Genomic DNA, 18,779 nt, shown 5'->3' with positions numbered 1-18,779 from the left:
GGTAATTTTTTTTTTTATTTTTAGATACTAGAATTTAACATGGTATCTCTCACACACGCGGTATGCTTCCTTTAAATGTCTTTTCTTGCAAAAACACTAGGCATCAGCCAGAAAGAAAGATCTCGGTGATGGCGGCGGCACTGACACGAGCCAAGTGTTTTCCTTACTAAAAACACCTAATTTAATTCAACATCAAATGGGCATGGCCTTCTTTTCTCCCTTTAACACCTGTACTCACAGTTGTAGCTGTAGCATGGTCTCCTTCTGTATCATTGATGGTGCCTTAGTTTGCTCCAGTCACATGCCTGGCAGGAATCCTCGGCCTTCTATCGTCGAGTTTATTATGCTAGTATGAGGTTGAAAAAGCACGAGATCGTGTTACTTTTGTTCGAACAAATGGAACTGGTAGGAATCATATTATTTGTACCCTTCATATCTTGACGGATAATGTGTGTTTCTCGCATGTTATGTGAACTTTGGATTATTTAGTTTGAAAATCAATTTGCAAGTTGATCAGTTGGTGAAGAGTAAAAATATAACCAAGATATGGAATTAGTGGATGATATGGTGGCAATAAGGTATCTAACCTAATCATAAAATGAACCTAAAGATTGAGAATATTGGGTTGTGTATTAAATATTGCTACATGATGGATGGATATCTTCTGCATTGACTAAGTGATGAAGCTAGAAAGCTTTTTGATGTGATGCTGAGTGAGTGTGGTAAACCTTGCATCAGTGTTTAGGGGGCATGCTTCAGATTTGATGACTTACTCTACAATTTCTTTATCGTCTTTCTTGACGTTGTAAACACTTATTCTTGGAAGTCGAAGCAGATAGTAGTTTGTTGCTGAATTTACGCACGCCTAAGAAATTGTAGCTCACTCTGTGTTTCTCCCTAAATAATTCGAAAATATTTCTTCACTAGTGAATATCCCAAAGTTTATTGTCTAAATAAAAATGACAATTTGAGATCATTCTTTCTTTACCCAAAACAGGACTTCTTTAGCAAGAAATGCATCGTTTTCACATGACCAAGTAGCCCATCTCATTGTCAGCATAAGTACTCCAATGAGCATTTGGGTCCCTACATCATCTGGTCAATCTTGGTGATATAGGTGGTATCATTTATCTTAATTCCAAAATAAGGAGTGTCCCCTTTTGTTCTCAGCTTCTTGTGCATTGTGACAGCATATTTAAGACAGTTCCTGGAAATTGGATGGAAAAAAAAAGTATTAGCAACAACTGTTAATTGGAATCTGTGAGCACAATTCATTTTCTGATCGTTGGGCTATTGTTGAAGTGCCGTGTTCATATGTTCGTATGAGTTAGTCTTTGTAAGTAGCAGTAGTTATCATCACAACCTACAGTTACTTCTCTCATCCCATTACATAAATAGTGTCTAAAAAAAAGATAGTGATAGTGTGTAAACCCTGCTATTAGAAACAACAAAACTATAGAAATCAGCACCCTCTTATTAACAAGATGTTCATTTTATTTCCGCAGAGATGGCAACACAGGTGGATGAATCTACCGTCAAACTTAATCCTGGAGTGGTGGGGATTGCCTTTGCAGAGCAATACTACAATACCTTATCCAAGTCTCCAGAGCTGCTTCATAACTTCTACAATGATTCGAGCCTGATCGGCAGGCCAGGCTTGGATGGTTCAGTGTCTTCTGCTTCAACTTTAGAAGTAAGGTTTGTGTAACGAAAATTTTATAGTTTACCTATGTAGCTTGTTTATTGACTTTAATAACTCCTCGGCATGCAATAACAGCACTATTCATGTAAACTCAGTCACACTGAAGCCATTTGTTTCGCTTTGATTGTTTTCCATTAATCACTCGATACTCTTTTTGTTCTCTTAAATTGTTCTCAAGCTCTCCAATCAACCTCACAGCGCCGCCGATGCTATTTCCAGGTCCTCTCTTTAAGCCTGTTTTTTTGTTATGAGTTTGTTTTCAGGTTAGCAAATTAGAGAAAATAAAGAGGATTCAATTTGACTTCCGATCTCGAAATATCTTCATTTGTGCACCATTCTCGTTCTGCATTTGTGTTGCTAGTAGCAGATGATTGTAGATTAGTTACCATCGTTAAGATTTTAACCTAGATGGAAATTCCCTACATGTTTTTCTGCTTGACTATGGCCATGTCTTTCTTTCCATAAAGATTTAGTTCAGCCACTTTCTCATGCCATCCCCTTCAGCCTCCTCTTAGGGGCTTCTTCTGGTGTATGTTGCATCTTCAAGTCTCCTTCAGTTGAACTTGAATTCAGCCCATATTTACTGGTAGAGCCTGAGGTCAAGTTACCTATTGATTTGTATTGTATATTATAAATAACCATTTGGGAATATACCTAACATTTTTATGATGTTAGAAACTTAACAAATTGATTGTTTTGCTGGTTCAGATGCTGAATGTTGGATGTTATAATTGGGTTAATCCAGGCTGGCTGGCCATCTATTTGTGTATAGTGAGGGTAAGAGATAATATTCTTGTTTGGTTCATGCCCGTGGTAGATGACCTTATTTATTGATGTTTACCTGGCTTGTAATTACTGAAGCTGTCTGGTTGAACAGAGTTGTTTCCTCTGTACTGTCTCAAGGGACCTCCATTTTTTAAACAGATCAGTAATCCTTTGTTGCTGAATATAACAGGGCAGCTATTCAAGAATCGTTGGAGGAGTTGTTTCTGCTGGGTGCTTTGACAGATGACTGTAAGTTGTCGGATCCTGTTGGGCATCAAATGGCTCGGCTTCCCTTAGACCCTGTTTATTCCAAAGCTCTCATCCTTGCTAGTTAGTTCAACTGCTTGGAAGAAATGTTGATAGCTGTTTCAATGCTCTCTGTGGAATTTATTTTTTATAATCCTCGTGAGATGTCAGAAGAGGTATGTGCTTATCAATTGCTTGTTATATGCTTCTAAGATGAATAGTGACTGGACAAAGTTCCTCATTTGTACCAAGTCAAATGCTAAGTTATTTCACCATGGCATCCAACAATAACTTTGTTCTTGTCATTGTCTGGCATGTTAGGAAATTGCCAATGTTGTGGCAAATACTCCACTTCCACTTTGTACAGGTGGAACAACTCATCACCCACTTGGTACAAAGTGGAAGCACATGCTATGGCATAATTGGTGCCATGTTTTATAGCTTTCTTGTCGCATAAATGTTGATAAATGTGCTGGAAGAGCTTACCATTGAAGCCTATAAATAAAGACACCATTTAAAGAGCAAAATGAGAGAGAGAGAGTGCATAGAAAGATGTGAGAAATATAGGAGAGAGTGGGCTGCCAAGAGTAGCAAGTAGTGGCTGCCATTGCAACACTGCAAAGAGAGAAAAGAGTGAGGTTGAGAGTTGAACCGAAAGTGATGAAGGTGAATTAACAAAAGAGATTACCCGATGAGAAGGCATCTAAAGGTCATCACTGTGGTCGATGAAGATGAAGAAGAAGAAGAAGAAGTCGCACACATTTGCCCAATTATGTGTGCTGAATTGTTAAGTGGGGATGAACTCAACATGGACTTTTCACACAGTCTCTGCTTTGAGCTTCATATGGGAAATCTTCTTCTCCTTGCACCTGTCATCTCATTACAGTACCTATAAATTATGAATAATAAAAACATTATGAATAAGAAAATATAAATAAAAGATGAGAATATAAATATGATATAAGTTAATTAAGAGTAGTAAAGGAAATGAAAAGCATAAACAAGAGATTAATGAAAATAAAACATAAAATAAAACTTGAATATTACAAAGAGAGAAAGCAAGAAAATGATCTTAATTTCAAAATTAAGATGCCTAAATAAATGACAAATCCTCCTTTTATAGGCTAAAATTCAGAACTATTCATTTGGTAATTGATTATTGATGTAATGGTCAATTATTGATTTAGTGGACTTGGTGGACAACAATACTTAAGCATTTTGGTTGGATGAAATGATATTGATGCAATTAGAATTTGACGAAGTGTTCTTCATGAAAGTTGTTGGCAATCATCTCCACTTTCCACCCACAACATTTCAGAGCATAAATATGGCTAAAATATTGAGTAGTGCTCTAAAATGTTGTGGGTGGAAAGAGGAGATGATTGACAACAACTTTCATGAAGAACACTTTGCCAAATTCTGATTGCATTAATGTCATTTCATCTAGCCAAAATGCTTGAGTGTTGTTGTCCACCAAGTCTACTAAATCAATAGTTGGCCGCTACATTAATTATCAAATGAATAGTTCTGAATTTTAACCTATAAAAAGAGGCATTTGCCATTCATTTAGGCATCTTGTTTTTCAGATCAAGATCATTTTCTTGCTTTTTTTCTTTTTAATATTCAAGTTTTATTTTCATTAATATCTTATTTATGCTTTTCATTTTCTTTACTACTTTTAGTTAATTTATATTATATTTATGTTCTCATCTTATTTAATTATATTTTTCTTATTCATAATGTTTAGCTAAGTTAATATTGTCAAGGTGAAAAGGTTTCACTAATGGTGTTAAAATATGTATAATATAAATTCAACATGAACTTCAATGTTTATATTCAACAAAGTTTGTTATTAATATGTCATATTTTTTTTTATCTTACTAATTCTTATTACCTTACTTGTTAAATGATTAATCTTGATTTGTGTTGTATAACACTTGGTACAATAAATACTTGATCCTTCATAGTCATCGGTCGATATCGTTGTTTTGAGAGGAACTTGATTTGTTATTAGCATCATGAATTTCTGATAATATTTAAAAGTATGTTATTATTAAAATAAAATAATTAATATGATCGTGTTAAAAATTTATAATAAACTCTTAAGGATAAATAATCCAATTGTAATCTTTTTTATGTGTGGTTTCCAGTTAAGTAATAAAAGAAATTTATACTATATTTATTTCTAAAAATATTAATGGATCCTCAACCTTGATAATTATTTTTATCATTGTTTAATTTTCATATTAATTCTGTAGATGCCTTGCTGCTTCATTTTTCCTTGATGCAGCTTTGAAGCAACCCGAGGGAACATACAGGTATTATATCTCTCTATATAAGCTCAGACATCCATTTGCATTTTCCTTCAGGATTCTTTCGTTTTTCTATTATTCTCCCTTGTTAACAAGTCTTTGGCGAGTTCGTCATGGCATCCATCTTCTCTTGAAATCCCTTTTCATGTTATATCTCGCTTTCCGTTCTCCGACATCAAGACCCTCAAGTTAGCTGAAATGAATGGCAGGGCTTTAGCAAGTGTTCAAGTAGTGCAGATCCACCCCACTTCTGTGTTGCACCGGTCAAAGGTGGAGTGTCTAATTTTTGATGAACTAGTCCAAACAAGTCAGAAGTACATTCGCAGCACAACTAGAATTGATTATTTGTGGTTGACTGAGCTTGCTCCTCACTATTATGCAATGCAGGGTTGAAGTTTTGGTATGAACTCCATCAACTAATATTTTACTTACCTTTTCATCTTGTTTTAATCGTTTTTGTTTATTTTTATATGAGCTCTATTGTTTTATTCATTCTTTTTTTCTATTGGATTATCTTTTATGAGGAACAAGTTTGCAGGTAAGCTAATTCAGATTAAACTTTAGTTGAACGTACATGATTTTATAATCTAACATGATTTCTATAACTGTAAGGTATTTCTTTTAATGAACAATGATTGTGTGGAGGGGTATATTATTAAGAATTGTGTTTTATAATTTGTTTTGATTTGTTTTTTATTGAGTTATTTTAATCTCGTTATCCAGGTTGTAGGTTTGATATGTTAACTCAGGTTAACTTGGATAATTTTTTAATTTTTTTTTAATTAATTTTTTTCAGTTTCATCCTTTAACATGCATTTTAGTTTTAATAAAAATTGAGCTTTATAATTATTTATGGAGTTATCATAATCTTATAACTTGTTATGCGGATTGATAAGTTAATCCGAATTAACCCAGAACAATCTAATATGTTATTATCTTAATATTTATTAAAATAATCTCGTATTAAATATTTATTTTGATTTAAAATATATTTTTACCTGTTATCTTGATTGTCCTTGAACTCACTATGGTATTTCCAGCTGAAATGCTTTCCAACCACTAATCGACCATGCCGAGAGATTGATTTTGGAGAATATACTCATAACCTGTCTGATTACTGGTTTATTGACCGTGCTAAAAAAATTAATATATAAACAATTGAAAACTTTTCAGTATAATTATAAAATTCAATACAACAGTTCAAATCTAAAATATCTCAATATCTCAATAATTTTTAGTATGAGTTTTAAATTAAAATGTGTGAGACTTATTCTAATATAATCTTATTCCCTTGGTAAGTTTAAAAAAAATTAATACAGTACTACAAAATTAAATTAAATAAAAAATTCATATTAAAATATAAAATTTTTACAAAAAAATATCAATTAAAAAAAGAATAAAAAACTTGAAGAAAATAAAAATTTCATGTCAAAGGATAAAATTATAAAAAAATAAAAAAAGAGTCAAATGTTTTTATTATACGATAAAAAACACAAATTTATTTATCATTAGTTTAATACCGAAGGATAAAATTTAATACAACCTTATTAAAAGATGAAATTAAAAAAAAAAAGCCCGGAAAAAATAAAAACTTTATATTATAAACTGGATATATATAAAAGTCTGAAACGGAAAAAAATAGAACTGAACAAAAAACAAGAAATTAAGCCAAACTGAAAGAAAGCCGAGCCAAATTGAAAAAACCGAGTCAAACTGGTTTTTATTCTAAAATAACTGAAACTATTCGGTTTAAACTGGTTTGGTTTCAGTTTTTTTAAAACCTAGTTTAATTACTTCTTTTTATATAAAAAAACATCAACCCAAACTAAAAATATTTACTTTTATTTTTGTCTCAAACCCACGAACTCCTCGTTATTTTCACGAATTAACCACATACAGAAGCTTTTAACCAAATAATTAAAAAAATAAAAAAATAATTTAGTTAGCTGTTCATACGATAAGCTAACCCAACCCATGTTTTTTAGTCGTTTCTGAAAGCAAGCGACATGGGAAAAGGAGCCGGTGGCATGGATTAAGCACACGAATCCAACTAATGAATTCAAATCAATATGGACCGACATTTTGTCTCAGGTTTGAATCTTGGCCAGGTTCAATTAAGGTCTAAGAACCACGAAATGGTCTGATATTTCTATAGTCTGACTTTGTCAAGATCAGGAGATTGTTCCATTCTCACGTTGTAGTGAGACCAAGTCGGTTTCAATAAGCTAGCTTGGAGATCAATACCCCTTCGATTCGGAGAGTGAAACCGGCATAAAGAAAATGATCAAAATAATAAGCTCTATATATATATATTAACATGAATATCCAGCAAGCATGCACGTCCATCAAATAATCCTACAAATTTGAATTTACTCTCTCTCTCTCTCACACACACAAGATGCTTGAGAGGCAGTTTGAAAACGCGGTTCAACCTGCGTTTCAAAAAATTTTAAATTTTTTTTTACTAAAATTGAGTGCGGTTTGTACCTTTTGAATCGTTTTGATGTGCTGATGTCAAAAATGATTTTTAAAAAATAAAAAAAAATCATTGGCATGTATTTCAGCACGAAAAGTTATTTGAAAAGCAATCACTATTACACTACCAAACACGCTCTTAACCAAGTTCGGAGGACTTGGTTAAGATGCTTCCACCAGAAAATGGCCGACCATACGAGGAGAAGATGCTTTAGAATTGGCAAAATAAAATCATGCCAGGCTAGCCAGCAATTTTGGAAACTGGTGTTTGGAGTGTACCGAGCTGAGAATGCATAAAGGTGAAATTTACATTTATAAAACTCAATTCAGGGTTAACCTGATCTTAAAAGCTGGGCGATGAATAAAAAGTTAACTCAAGAAAATTTAATATTTGATTTAAAAAAAATAATCTACATTATTTTGGTTAAAAAAATTTTATTAACTTATTTATATATGCTGTTTGTTTTTTTATTTCAAAATTGGTTTTGAAAAATATTATATTAATTTTTTATGTTTTTAAATTATTTTAATGGGTTAATATCAAAAATAAATTTAACAAAAAATTAAATAATATTATTTTAATATATTTTAAACAAAAAAAATACTTATAAAACAAAATCACAATCACATTACTGAACTAAACTAGCTCCAAGAGGATTTAGTTGGAAATAATTTATAAACTTTATCATGTTATCACAGGAGGCTCCGGAGGGATATGAGATAAATTAGCTGACGAATGCATGGTATGGTTTGGCTGTGGATAAGCATTACAATTATGTATAGCAATTATATATATATAGAAAACAATTATGAGTGCTTGCACGTAGTTTTCAGTGCCATAGCTTATGAATAGTATATATTACCTAATTTTTATTTTTATTTTAACAACCATATTGGATCATCACGAGTATCTATAATTTGTATGTGAAATGATAATATAAGTCAGCAGTTGAAATATAAGTCGGCAATATGTTGAATTATGGACCTACCTGAGCATCTTCTGTAGATAATAGCAATGGTTGGTGAACGTTGGACCAATATTGTCAATGTGAAAGTTCTCTGTTTTTCTTTATGTTAAAAGATATTTTTTAATATACTTTTACAAACTATATACTTAACCAATAATTTAAGTTATTAGATAAAATTTTAAAATATAATTTATATTATTATTTAATATATTTTTTTAAATGAAAGTGCTTTAAAATTGTAATTTTTACAAGTTCACCTTATTTTATTAAATAAATAAAAATGATAAAATTTAGACTCGTAATTATTTGATCATTAAAACTTTGATATTATATTAAAAAACTATTTTAATTTAATAATTTAAATTATTAAATAAAATTTTAAAATAAAATTTATATTAGTTTAAGAGCGTGTTTGGCAGTGTGATAGCGGTTGCTTTTCAAATAGCTTTTCGTGCCGAAATACATGCCAATGATGTTTTTTTATTTTTTAAAAATCATTTTTGACATTAGCACATCAAAACGATTCAAAAAGTACAAACCAAACTTAATTTTAATAAAAAAAAAAAATTGAATTTAGATATAATATCGTTTGGAACGCAATGACAAACGGTGTGTAATACCATGCATCTTCTTTTTCACTTGGAAGGGTCAATGCATAGAAAGTCAAATGCAAAGGAAGACTCAAACATGAGAGTCGAGACAACAACAGTTACAGTCTTGTTACAGTGAACACGCAATCTTTCTAACAAAGTCGACATAAAAGTTGTCTCGGGGAAGGAAAAAAGTAAGAAAAACAAATTTGCTGAAAAAAAAGCTCCATTAATAATCACTAGTAGCTTGTTCCTCACACATTCATGAATGGTAGGCCATTGCGCTCATCAAATAGTGATTTTCTTTTTCATAGTGATGTGTAGTATCTTTAGATTAATTTTCCTACATTGAAATTTCTTTGCCGATTAGATCTTAAGTGTAACAATCATACTCAGATAAGTCCAAAATGATTAGTTTAAGATTAGATAAGATACGATGTATTCAGACTAATATTTTTAATATAAAAAAAATTATATAAGCCTCTTAATATTATTTGACAATACCATTTAACTTTATCCAGTTGATCAATTTTATAACATCTCAACGTGATTTATTTTCTTAGCTGAAATTTTAAATTAATCTATATAAGAGTTGCTTTAATATGATTCAACAAACATGATAGATCAAAAAATAACTGGGATGTTTAGAAAAAAAAATAGTTTAATTTTAAAAAAAATTAAGATTATATATTTTTTTTTTAAATTAAAAGATGTTTATAGATTGGATTGACTCAGGTTTTGTAGTTTAACCCATCAATCACATGACTTAGGTCATAAACTCCATTAGACTTAATATTTTTTTTTTTAAAAAACTTTTTGTAACTATATATTAACAAAAATAGATGCTAGGGAAATCAAGCACCAACCAAATGTTAGAATATTTGTTTCAGGCCTCTATAACCCCATAGAAAAAAAAAAACCAAAACAAATTATGAAACTTAATTTCAAATCAACCCAAGTTAACTTGCAATCTGAGTCACGCCTCTAAGTTTAATAACTTTTTTTTATATAAAATTATTTTTATTTAATTAATAAAAAATAAATGCTTGCAAAATTAAGTACCAACCAAATATTTAGATATTTGCTAGAGACTGCGATAACCCTATAAAAAACAAATCAAAATAAATTATGAAGACCAATTTAAAATAAACTAAATGTTAAATGAAAAAAATTATAAAATAAAAAAGCCAATAAAAATTCAATAAAAATCCAAATTGAAAAGAAATAATGGTTGCTGAAAAATCAAGGAAGGTATTTTTTTGGTCTAAAATCAAAATTTTGACCCATTTTTACCTAAAAAAAAATCTAATAAACACTTTTATAGCCTAAAAAACAATTTATTAACCTTGAAAACTCTAGAAAACAATCTAAAAATACAAAACCAAATAAGAAAAAAACTTCTCTCTCAATCCCAATCTGTTTTTTAGGCAAAATGAAGATTTAAAAACATCTTAATTGGACTTTGTTTATCAAATGAAATTCATTGACACTAAATTATTTTTTTTAATGTTAGAATGTGATCAATTGACAACTTTTGTTTTTGTCGCTATTATTTGATGACTTTCTCTTCTTTCTCGTACCTAAGTGAAAAATAAAATAACTAAAATTTCAAATCCTATAAGGAGTGAAAAGATAGAGAATGGAATATAGGTAGACAAAAAAAGTATTTTTTTCAAGGAAAATTGAGATTGACCATAGGATTTTTTTTATTTTATACTTTAGTCCCCTTTGTTAAATTTTCTCTTTCCTTAACAAATCTTGACAAATTGATCAAGAAATTGAACATGAAAGGCTGTAATTAAAAAAAAATCTAGGATGAAAATTGAAAAAAAAAAAACTATGATCACCGTCAACTTCTACGTGAAATACATAGGCTTTTTAGTATATTTGTAATATATTCAAAACTTCCTGAATTCAAACTAAAATGATAAATAAAAAACATATTGTTATTAAACCTGATTTGAAAGTTAACCATCAATAATAATAATAAAAAATTTAAAATTAATATATATATATATATATATATATTTTTAAAAAATTAACTATATTTTTCTGGATCGGTCAAATCAGATTAATTTTAAATGCAACTATTGGAGATAGTAACGGTGTTGTCTGCAAGAAGGAAGTTGGAGCATCGTGGAGAGGACATAATGAGGCTGTTCTTATCGCGGAGACTAACTCCAACCGATCTCAAGATAAATGTAACATAAGACATTTCAAAGCTTGCGTGCGCGTAGAATCTTTGGTCAACTACCAACGACTTTTACCACAGTGTTAAATATTAAAAATGACTACAAATCAGTCCTCAGGCTTGTGGGCTTTAACAAATCGGTTTCTAAACTTAAAAATCTTTCTAAACATTCAAGGATATAATGGACTTAATAAGAGATATAAATTTAAATAGGAGAAATATCTCATTATATATGGGTAGATTAAACCATTAAAAATCTTATTATAAAGGTGGATTAGGGAACACTTGGAGGTCAAGCTAGATGAAGGAGGCTAACTCCATATTTCAGGTATTTGAGGTTAAAATTGAAACAAATTTTGGATTGTTTCTATAATGATTTGAATTAAAGAACAAGACATTTAAGAGTCGAGCCATAATTATGTTTGAGATGCTGAAATGTTGAGCTAATTTTAAATTTAAAGTATTCAGCGCTTTTGAAATTAAAATGTTTAAACTTGAGCTAAAATCAAATTCAACTTATGTGTTGACTTGAGATAAATTCAGGGTAAATCTTAGATAATGAATAAGGTGAGTTGTCTAATTTTACATCAAGTTAATTCTCCTTTTAATTTTTATTAAAATCAAATGATAAATTATCAAAGTTATAGATCAACCTATCAAATTTTAAAATATTGCGTTATATTATTCAAGGTGTGTTTGAGAACGCGATGCAAATTACATTCTTAAAAATTTTGAATTTGTTTTTGTTTAAAATAAATTTTTTTATGTTTCCAGATTATTTTAATATATTGATGTTAAAAATAATTTTTTAAAATTAAAATTTTTTTATTTAAATATATTTCTAAATAAAAAATATTTTGAACTGTCACCGTTGTCACAATCTAAAAAACGATGGGTGTTTGATTTGTCAGCAACTATATAATATGGGGACTAATATGCGCTTATCCATATTACGAAACCAATATATATTGAAGGAGCTCAATTATTATTTATATTTTCTTGAGAAAGAACTTAGCTGAATTATCTTCAGAACTCATTATAAATAGACAAAACCAAGCCAGACAGAGACCATTTACGGTCTAACACCGATGCAAACAAGACTCCTCCTCCTCTTCTCGTTTTCCAAATCCGGGTAATGCGGAGTCCTCGTGTGTCAAGTTTGTTTTTGTTGTTGTTCTCTTTAAATTTTTAATTTTTTTTTGCTTTCCTTCCCAATTCATTGTCTCGATGTTTTGTCTGAATTTGATTATACATGTAAAGACACAACAAAGAGCTTGGAAATTCTCAACTGGGTATCTCTTGTTTTGGTCTATCTTTTGTTGTATTTGTTTTTGCTTTTGGGTTAATTTTTGGAAATTCAAAATGAGGTTTGTTTCATTGTTGCTCGTGTTTGATTGGGTGGCTCTGATTAAGATTAAGTCGGCTGGGAAGATTTTTTTTTTTTTGGGTGATATATAGATTGAATGTGTATGTTTAATATGGAAAATAGGTTTCTTTCCTTTCATATTTTTATTTGTCTCATTTTGTGATTGTTCCGATGGGTATTTTCAATATTAAAGGTAATTTTATTGTCCGAATCTTGATTTGATAAAAGTGGTTGATTGGTCCAAGTTTTGAAATGGGTTTCGTTTTTATTTGCTATTCTCGTTTCATATTTTGATTGTTTGCGTGTAAAATGGGCATTTTTTGGCAGAATTCAGGCTCATTTTTGACGTCCTTTTCTTTGGTCACCTAACTTTTGATTGCTCTGATGGATACATGGCGGGGAAGGTTGTTTCTTGCAAAACCCTGATTCATGTTTTAGCATTTTCACGTATATTGCTTAAAATAGAGATTCAGTCACATTGATGATGGTGGATGAATTTCTGTAGAAGCATTATGTCTTCGGCAATTCGAAACTTTCTTCTAACTGCATATAGTTCATCAAGTCAGGTTATTCTGCACAGTTCTCTGTCAGTTATTTAGCTTGTAACATGTATTTTTTATACTGTTAAGTTTCTTCATTCCCTTTTCTTCTGGCTACCAAAGATGTCTTATGGTTGATAGCATAACGGGGCAACAAGTTTGAAAAGCCCTGTTTTCTAAATGGTGTTTCATGTCTTATTTATGCTTTTATTGCATGTTTTTAGTTTTTTTATGAGAAGAAACGTCTTTTGCTTTCTCAAATCATATGTGATTTTGAAGGGGTGGGCTGAGAATAAAATTATATGTTAAGCTGAAATCTACTGGAAAACCAATTAACAAACTTCAATAAAACACTCATGAATTTGCACACACTGAATTTAGTTCTTGGCCAGTGGTCTCCATGTACAATAGGCTACTGTACATTCCCCGAAACCCTAAACCCGCCAAAATTCCTTCTAGCATGTTTAAGTTGAAAACAAATAACACAGTAACTTCTTTCTAATAAAGTGTTATGTTCAGTTGTTGCGTTGGAAGTGGTCAAATTTAGACAATATACATTTGGTATGTTGTGCATGAGATAGAGCTTCCCTATTAATATATATATATTTTTTATTTCTTTTACAGGCCAATGGAGCGTGAATCCTTCTGAGTTGAAAGTGTTGCATTTTTTAGTTATTGGAAAACATTATCCAGTTCGGAATAGCAATGGCTCCTGGGGGCAGTGCTTTTAAAGAAGTTCTTGAATTAGTTGCAGAATGTGACATTGCAACGCCAAAATCAGAAAATAACATTGCACCTACAAAAGGTACTGTTATTCTGAGTGGAAAGCACGGGGTTTATTCAAACAATGGTGTCCATGAACTCCTTGAGTGTCCTGTCTGTACAAATTTAATGTATCCTCCAATTCACCAGGTTTGTTCTTAATTATCATGGATTTTTCTCCTTTAATCTGGTCGCTTCCTTAAAAGCAACATGCAAACTCCATGCTCTTTTTAGTAGTTTCTGACCTATCACATGTCACCTGAGACTGCTTCCCAAAAAAATATTTGAAGGAGAGTAATTCAGGTTCTCAACATGTGGAATAGCTGAAACTTATATCAAGTTGTCAAGGTTATAGTGAAGGAAACTGCCTATGATATCTCAAAAAGTTAAGATAGATTAATTGTAGATTGCCATAATAAGGCATTTATCATGTCAATGACTGGCAAGTACTCATTTTAGTGAACCTGGGGAGGTGGAATACTGCTAGGGAACTGATGCTTAAAGGAAATTTGGAAGTTAATCAATTATGTTATCCTGTTTATGGGTTATTACTGACATAAAGTATATTTCATAAAATTACAGATTTGTGGATATGGTCATTATTTGTGTTGTAATGTAATATTATTAGCACAAGTTGTAAATACTATATACAGGCATTATGAAAATGCTAGAATGGATGTTACCTCTGGAGCCATATACGCTCTTGATTACCAATCCTGATTGAATCTTTACTGCAAATATTCCAAAGATATGTGAACTTCTGTTTGAAGACTCTTTGCTGTTTTGTCTTCTTGCAAAAGTGTGGAAGTCTACCAATTTGTTTTACATGTCCTATTTAGGTCATGAACGTAAAAAAAACAGCTATGCTCATCAAGGTCTTTGGAGAAGAATAACTTGTGGGTGAGAGTGTTGCTTGCACTAGGGGGGTGGAAAAGGAATTGAGAAGGGATTTTGAATCTGTTTGGGGAAAAGAGCGACATCAATGATGCCAGCTGTAGACTTGTGTGTGTGTGAGGGGGGGGGGGGAATCATTCTCTTGCATTTGGTTCATTGAATATTTTAGGACAAAAATGCCTCTTGAGTGGTTTACTGGATAACTTGTTGCTGCTTATTAGGTCAATTAGGTTTGGAGATTCAGTTCATTGTTTCAAATCATTAACTTAAAGTTGTTAGAGTAATATAAAATCATATCTTGGGATCTTACCTAAAAACTTAAGCTATTAGGTTGAGATGGTTCGGGTCTTGTTGACCAAGCGGTCACGAGAGTGAATCTTACTACCTCCATTCTATTTGATAGAAAATAAGTACAAGGTAATTTGGGCTTGTGCAAATTTCAAGTCTAAAAGGCTTACTTAAAGGGATGTGTTGAAGAGTAATCTAAATCATATTTTAAAACCTTATCTAAAAGCTTAAACTATTAGGTTGAGGTGGTTTTTTTAACAAAAGTCTTTTCCTTTTCATTTGTGTTTTATATCTTCTAAACTTGCTTAATATTATAACTAATTTTCTTAACTCCCCCTCCTCGTGTGACTTGGTTGTTACAGTGCCCAAATGGACACACTCTATGTTCAGCCTGCAAGCTTAGAGTACATAACTGTTGCCCTACTTGCCGCTATGATCTTGGAAATATACGGTGCTTGGCTTTGGAGAAAGTTGCAGAATCATTGGAGCTGCCCTGCAAATACCAGAGTTTAGGATGTCTTGATGTTTTCCCATACTACAGCAAGCTCAAGCATGAGCAACACTGTCGATTTCGTCCATTTAGCTGCCCTTATGCTGGGTCTGAGTGCTCTGTCACTGGTGACATCCCTGCCCTTGCTGCCCATCTCAAGGATGATCACAAGGTTGATGTGCATGATGGGTGTACCTTCAATCATCGTTATGTCAAATCAAATCCACATGAAGTTGAAAATGCCACATGGATGCTTACTGTAAGTTCCTAATATGTTGCATGATAAAGTTGGATTGCTTAACTTTTTCTGTGGGCTCTTCATCTGTATGTGTGTCATTGCATGCACTTGTGCATTATGCTAGACTTATTTTCATATGTGTAAGATGCTGCCATACTTCTTAATTTTCCTTTCTCTTCTAGGGGTTGAGATTAGATGCGGACTCAATCTTTAATAGAAAAATGCCTTAAAGGAAACGGGAAAAAAAAAATATGAAAGAGACTTTGATATAATTCATGCATGCTTCCTGCTGGGTTGTTTTGGAGCAGTTGTTTATTCTTTCTTCTCATGGGTTCTTGTGTCTATCTGGCTGTGGATGCATTTAGAAGTGCAAATGCACTGTTTTACATGCTGCTTTGACATGGTTGCATCATAATCTTCTGTTACAGTAAACTTTTCTTGGAAAGCTGTTCTCAAAATCATTAATCATGCTTTGTTTACTTGTTAGTTGTGTTGCTGGCAGTGCTAATCACTCCGCGTCTGAATTTTGTGATCCTCTGCAGGTATTTAACTGTTTTGGAAGACAGTTCTGCTTGCATTTTGAGGCTTTCCAACTGGGCATGGCACCTGTCTATATGGCCTTCTTAAGGTTTATGGGTGATGATAATGAAGCAAAGAAATTCAGTTACAGCTTAGAAGTTGGCGGCAATGGCCGAAAACTGGTATGGCAAGGAATTCCCAGGAGCATCCGTGATAGTCACAGGAAAGTTCGCGATAGCCAGGATGGGCTTATTATTCAAAGGAATTTGGCTCTCTACTTCTCTGGTGGGGATAGGAAAGAGCTGAAGTTGAGGGTTACTGGTCGTGTATGGAAAGAAGAATGAGATTGAAAGCTGATGCTAAGGTTATTGTACAGTTAACAAAATTTAGGAGGACGCCATGGTTTCTCAATGCGCCAAAGATGAAGCTTTGGTATTCGGATTGGTGTTTTCAGTTGTCTTGGTGTTTATGATCGAGATTGTTCTTTGGCATCCATTTTGTTAGTGCGCTTGTGTGGAGCAGATTTCTGCAGACAGTGTAAGAACTGGATATTTGGTGTTAAATCTGCTGGCTGAGGGATCTGTGCAGCTCATGCATGTGAAGTCTAACACATTTTGGATGCCACTGAATGTACTGAATTCTATTTTGTATGTTGTTGTACCTCATGCCCACATTGAGGTGAGAAGAAAGAAAAGATCAACTCTCTCTCCTTGCATGCCTTACTAATATCAATTGATACTGTACCTGCAAACCTGCAAGGTTTACCACCTCTCTTTTTAATCTTTAGCATTCATAGTTCGAACTCCTTGGGCCTTTTTAAGTGTCACTCCATAAAATTAATAACATGTTTGTTTTTGAAGAATTTTTTTTTATAAATTAATATTTTTGTGGTATTATCAAATTGTTTTGATGTTTTGATATCAAAAATAAATTTAAAAAATTTAAAAAATATTATTTTAATATATTTTAAAATAAAAAATACATTGAAAAGTAACTATCATGAAAGAGTGAAAGTTAGTTTGAAAAAACAGCATTTAACTTCAAATAGATTAGCAAGTTATAAAGATAACTAGCTTAAATTATTAGCATGGTATAAAGATAAAATTAAACATTCCTGCTTACCAAAGCACCTATCTTCTTATTAAATATAATTTATCCAAGTTTTCATGATTCCAGCATTAATTGAATTGCATTTTTTCTTCATTTGGTGAAATAGATTTAGGATATTCATCAATCATTAATGGATTCAAACCATTGCATCTTAATCTTAAGTATAATTAAGAACCTGGTTACCAGGAGGGAGATAAATTCCTTTGAATGTGAATCAGCACTCAACTTTTCTAGGGCAGAAAAAAATAATAAGATAATGGTCGAATCTGTTGATAACAAAATCTCAGGTGTTAAAAGAAGGATGGAAGAACAACTATTTTATGCAGCCAGAAAGAAAAGAGAATACTCTTGCAATCTTTTCTGCTCCGGCTTGTTCGAGGCAGAATTTGTTGTTACAATCATATTATAAAAAGAAACAAACGTGGCCAAATTAAGTCAAGTCCTTGACCCATGACCTTAACCAAGGGGAATTTGAGAACATGGCAGTAGCAGGTATCCACCATGCAAGCATAAAGCATGGTGTTAAACCCTAGTTGATCCCGTAATCTATAGCATAACCCGAATTGGGTTTTAATTTGAATTGATTTTGACACTGAGTTGTTGAAATATAAGTGGGTTGACTCGTAATTTGATGGATTCCTAGTAAATCATGATCCAAACTTGGACAAATTAAAATTCAAAAAATTAAGAAAACCCCAAAATTATTTTGTTTTCGAAAAAAAATGCTCTTGTGATCTAATTATCCAAAGTGACCATCTTAATCTAAAAATTTAAATTATTAGGTGAGATTCCAATAAATGATTTATATTATTATCTAACACATCATCTTAAATAAAAGTTTTTTGGGCTTAACTTGTACACTCATATTACATCGTGTTTAATTTTTATCAAATAAATAAAGATAATAATAGAACTCGTGATTGTTTGGTCACTAAAGCTCTAATATCATGTCAAATAATCATCTCAACCTAAAAAATTAAGTTGTTAAGTAAGATTTTAAGATATGATTTATAATATTTTTTAACATACAATATTTTTATCACTATCAGAAAATTAATAAATACAAATAAAAACACCAACAAAATATTTTTATTAATAAGTTAATATAAATTTTACCAATAAAAATATTCTCAAGTTGTATCCATCTATAAATCTAAGAATTCTGGAAGTCTACAAGGTAAATCCCAGTCAGACTTGACAATTATGCATGGAAGTCTACAAATGTATGGACCATGACCCGTTGATGTGAGGTCTCCCAAGAAGAAGATGATTGATGATCATCATTTGTTATGAAGAAAAAAAGAATCATGATCAGTTGAAGATG

General features: G+C 31.7%; 2 protein-coding genes across 20 annotated transcripts; both read left to right on the top strand.

The window, feature by feature from the left end:
• The first annotated feature begins 46 nt into the window (after nucleotides 1–46).
• LOC118050245 (uncharacterized) lies at nucleotides 47–5,743 on the top strand. 17 transcript variants are annotated; one of them, XR_004687848.2, is made up of 6 exons: nucleotides 47–308; nucleotides 1,506–1,693; nucleotides 1,881–1,921; nucleotides 2,658–2,889; nucleotides 5,004–5,031; nucleotides 5,235–5,743. XR_004687848.2 is itself a non-coding variant. In XM_073405118.1 (5 exons), the coding sequence occupies exons 1-4, from the start codon at nucleotides 197–199 to the stop codon at nucleotides 2,431–2,433; spliced, it is 369 nt and encodes a 122-aa protein (XP_073261219.1). In that variant the 5' UTR covers nucleotides 47–196; the 3' UTR covers nucleotides 2,434–2,479; nucleotides 2,658–5,743. The 17 variants fall into 17 exon arrangements, 5 of the variants coding, with proteins under 5 accessions (XP_073261219.1, XP_073261216.1, XP_034916424.1 ...); XR_004687847.2 differs by having other exon boundaries at nucleotides 4,972–5,031; XR_004687846.2 differs by having other exon boundaries at nucleotides 5,004–5,743.
• Nucleotides 5,744–12,224: 6,481 nt separating this feature from the next.
• On the top strand, nucleotides 12,225–17,150 carry LOC118050276 (E3 ubiquitin-protein ligase SINAT2-like). Of its 3 annotated transcripts, XM_035060588.1 has the most exons (5): nucleotides 12,241–12,381; nucleotides 12,943–13,019; nucleotides 13,779–14,066; nucleotides 15,461–15,847; nucleotides 16,369–17,150. In XM_035060588.1, the coding sequence occupies exons 3-5, from the start codon at nucleotides 13,860–13,862 to the stop codon at nucleotides 16,687–16,689; spliced, it is 915 nt and encodes a 304-aa protein (XP_034916479.1). In that variant the 5' UTR covers nucleotides 12,241–12,381; nucleotides 12,943–13,019; nucleotides 13,779–13,859; the 3' UTR covers nucleotides 16,690–17,150. The 3 variants fall into 3 exon arrangements, with proteins under 3 accessions (XP_034916471.1, XP_034916479.1, XP_034916489.1); XM_035060580.2 differs by lacking the exon at nucleotides 12,943–13,019 and having other exon boundaries at nucleotides 12,225–12,381; XM_035060598.2 differs by lacking the exons at nucleotides 12,241–12,381; nucleotides 12,943–13,019 and adding an exon at nucleotides 13,039–13,181.
• The last annotated feature ends 1,629 nt before the right edge of the window (nucleotides 17,151–18,779 follow it).

This window comes from Populus alba, chromosome 16 (assembly GCF_005239225.2).
Source record: "Populus alba chromosome 16, ASM523922v2, whole genome shotgun sequence".
NCBI lineage: Eukaryota > Viridiplantae > Streptophyta > Magnoliopsida > Malpighiales > Salicaceae > Populus > Populus alba.
Note: the sequence above shows the minus strand (reverse complement) of the source record. Positions and strands in the feature narration are given on the sequence as shown.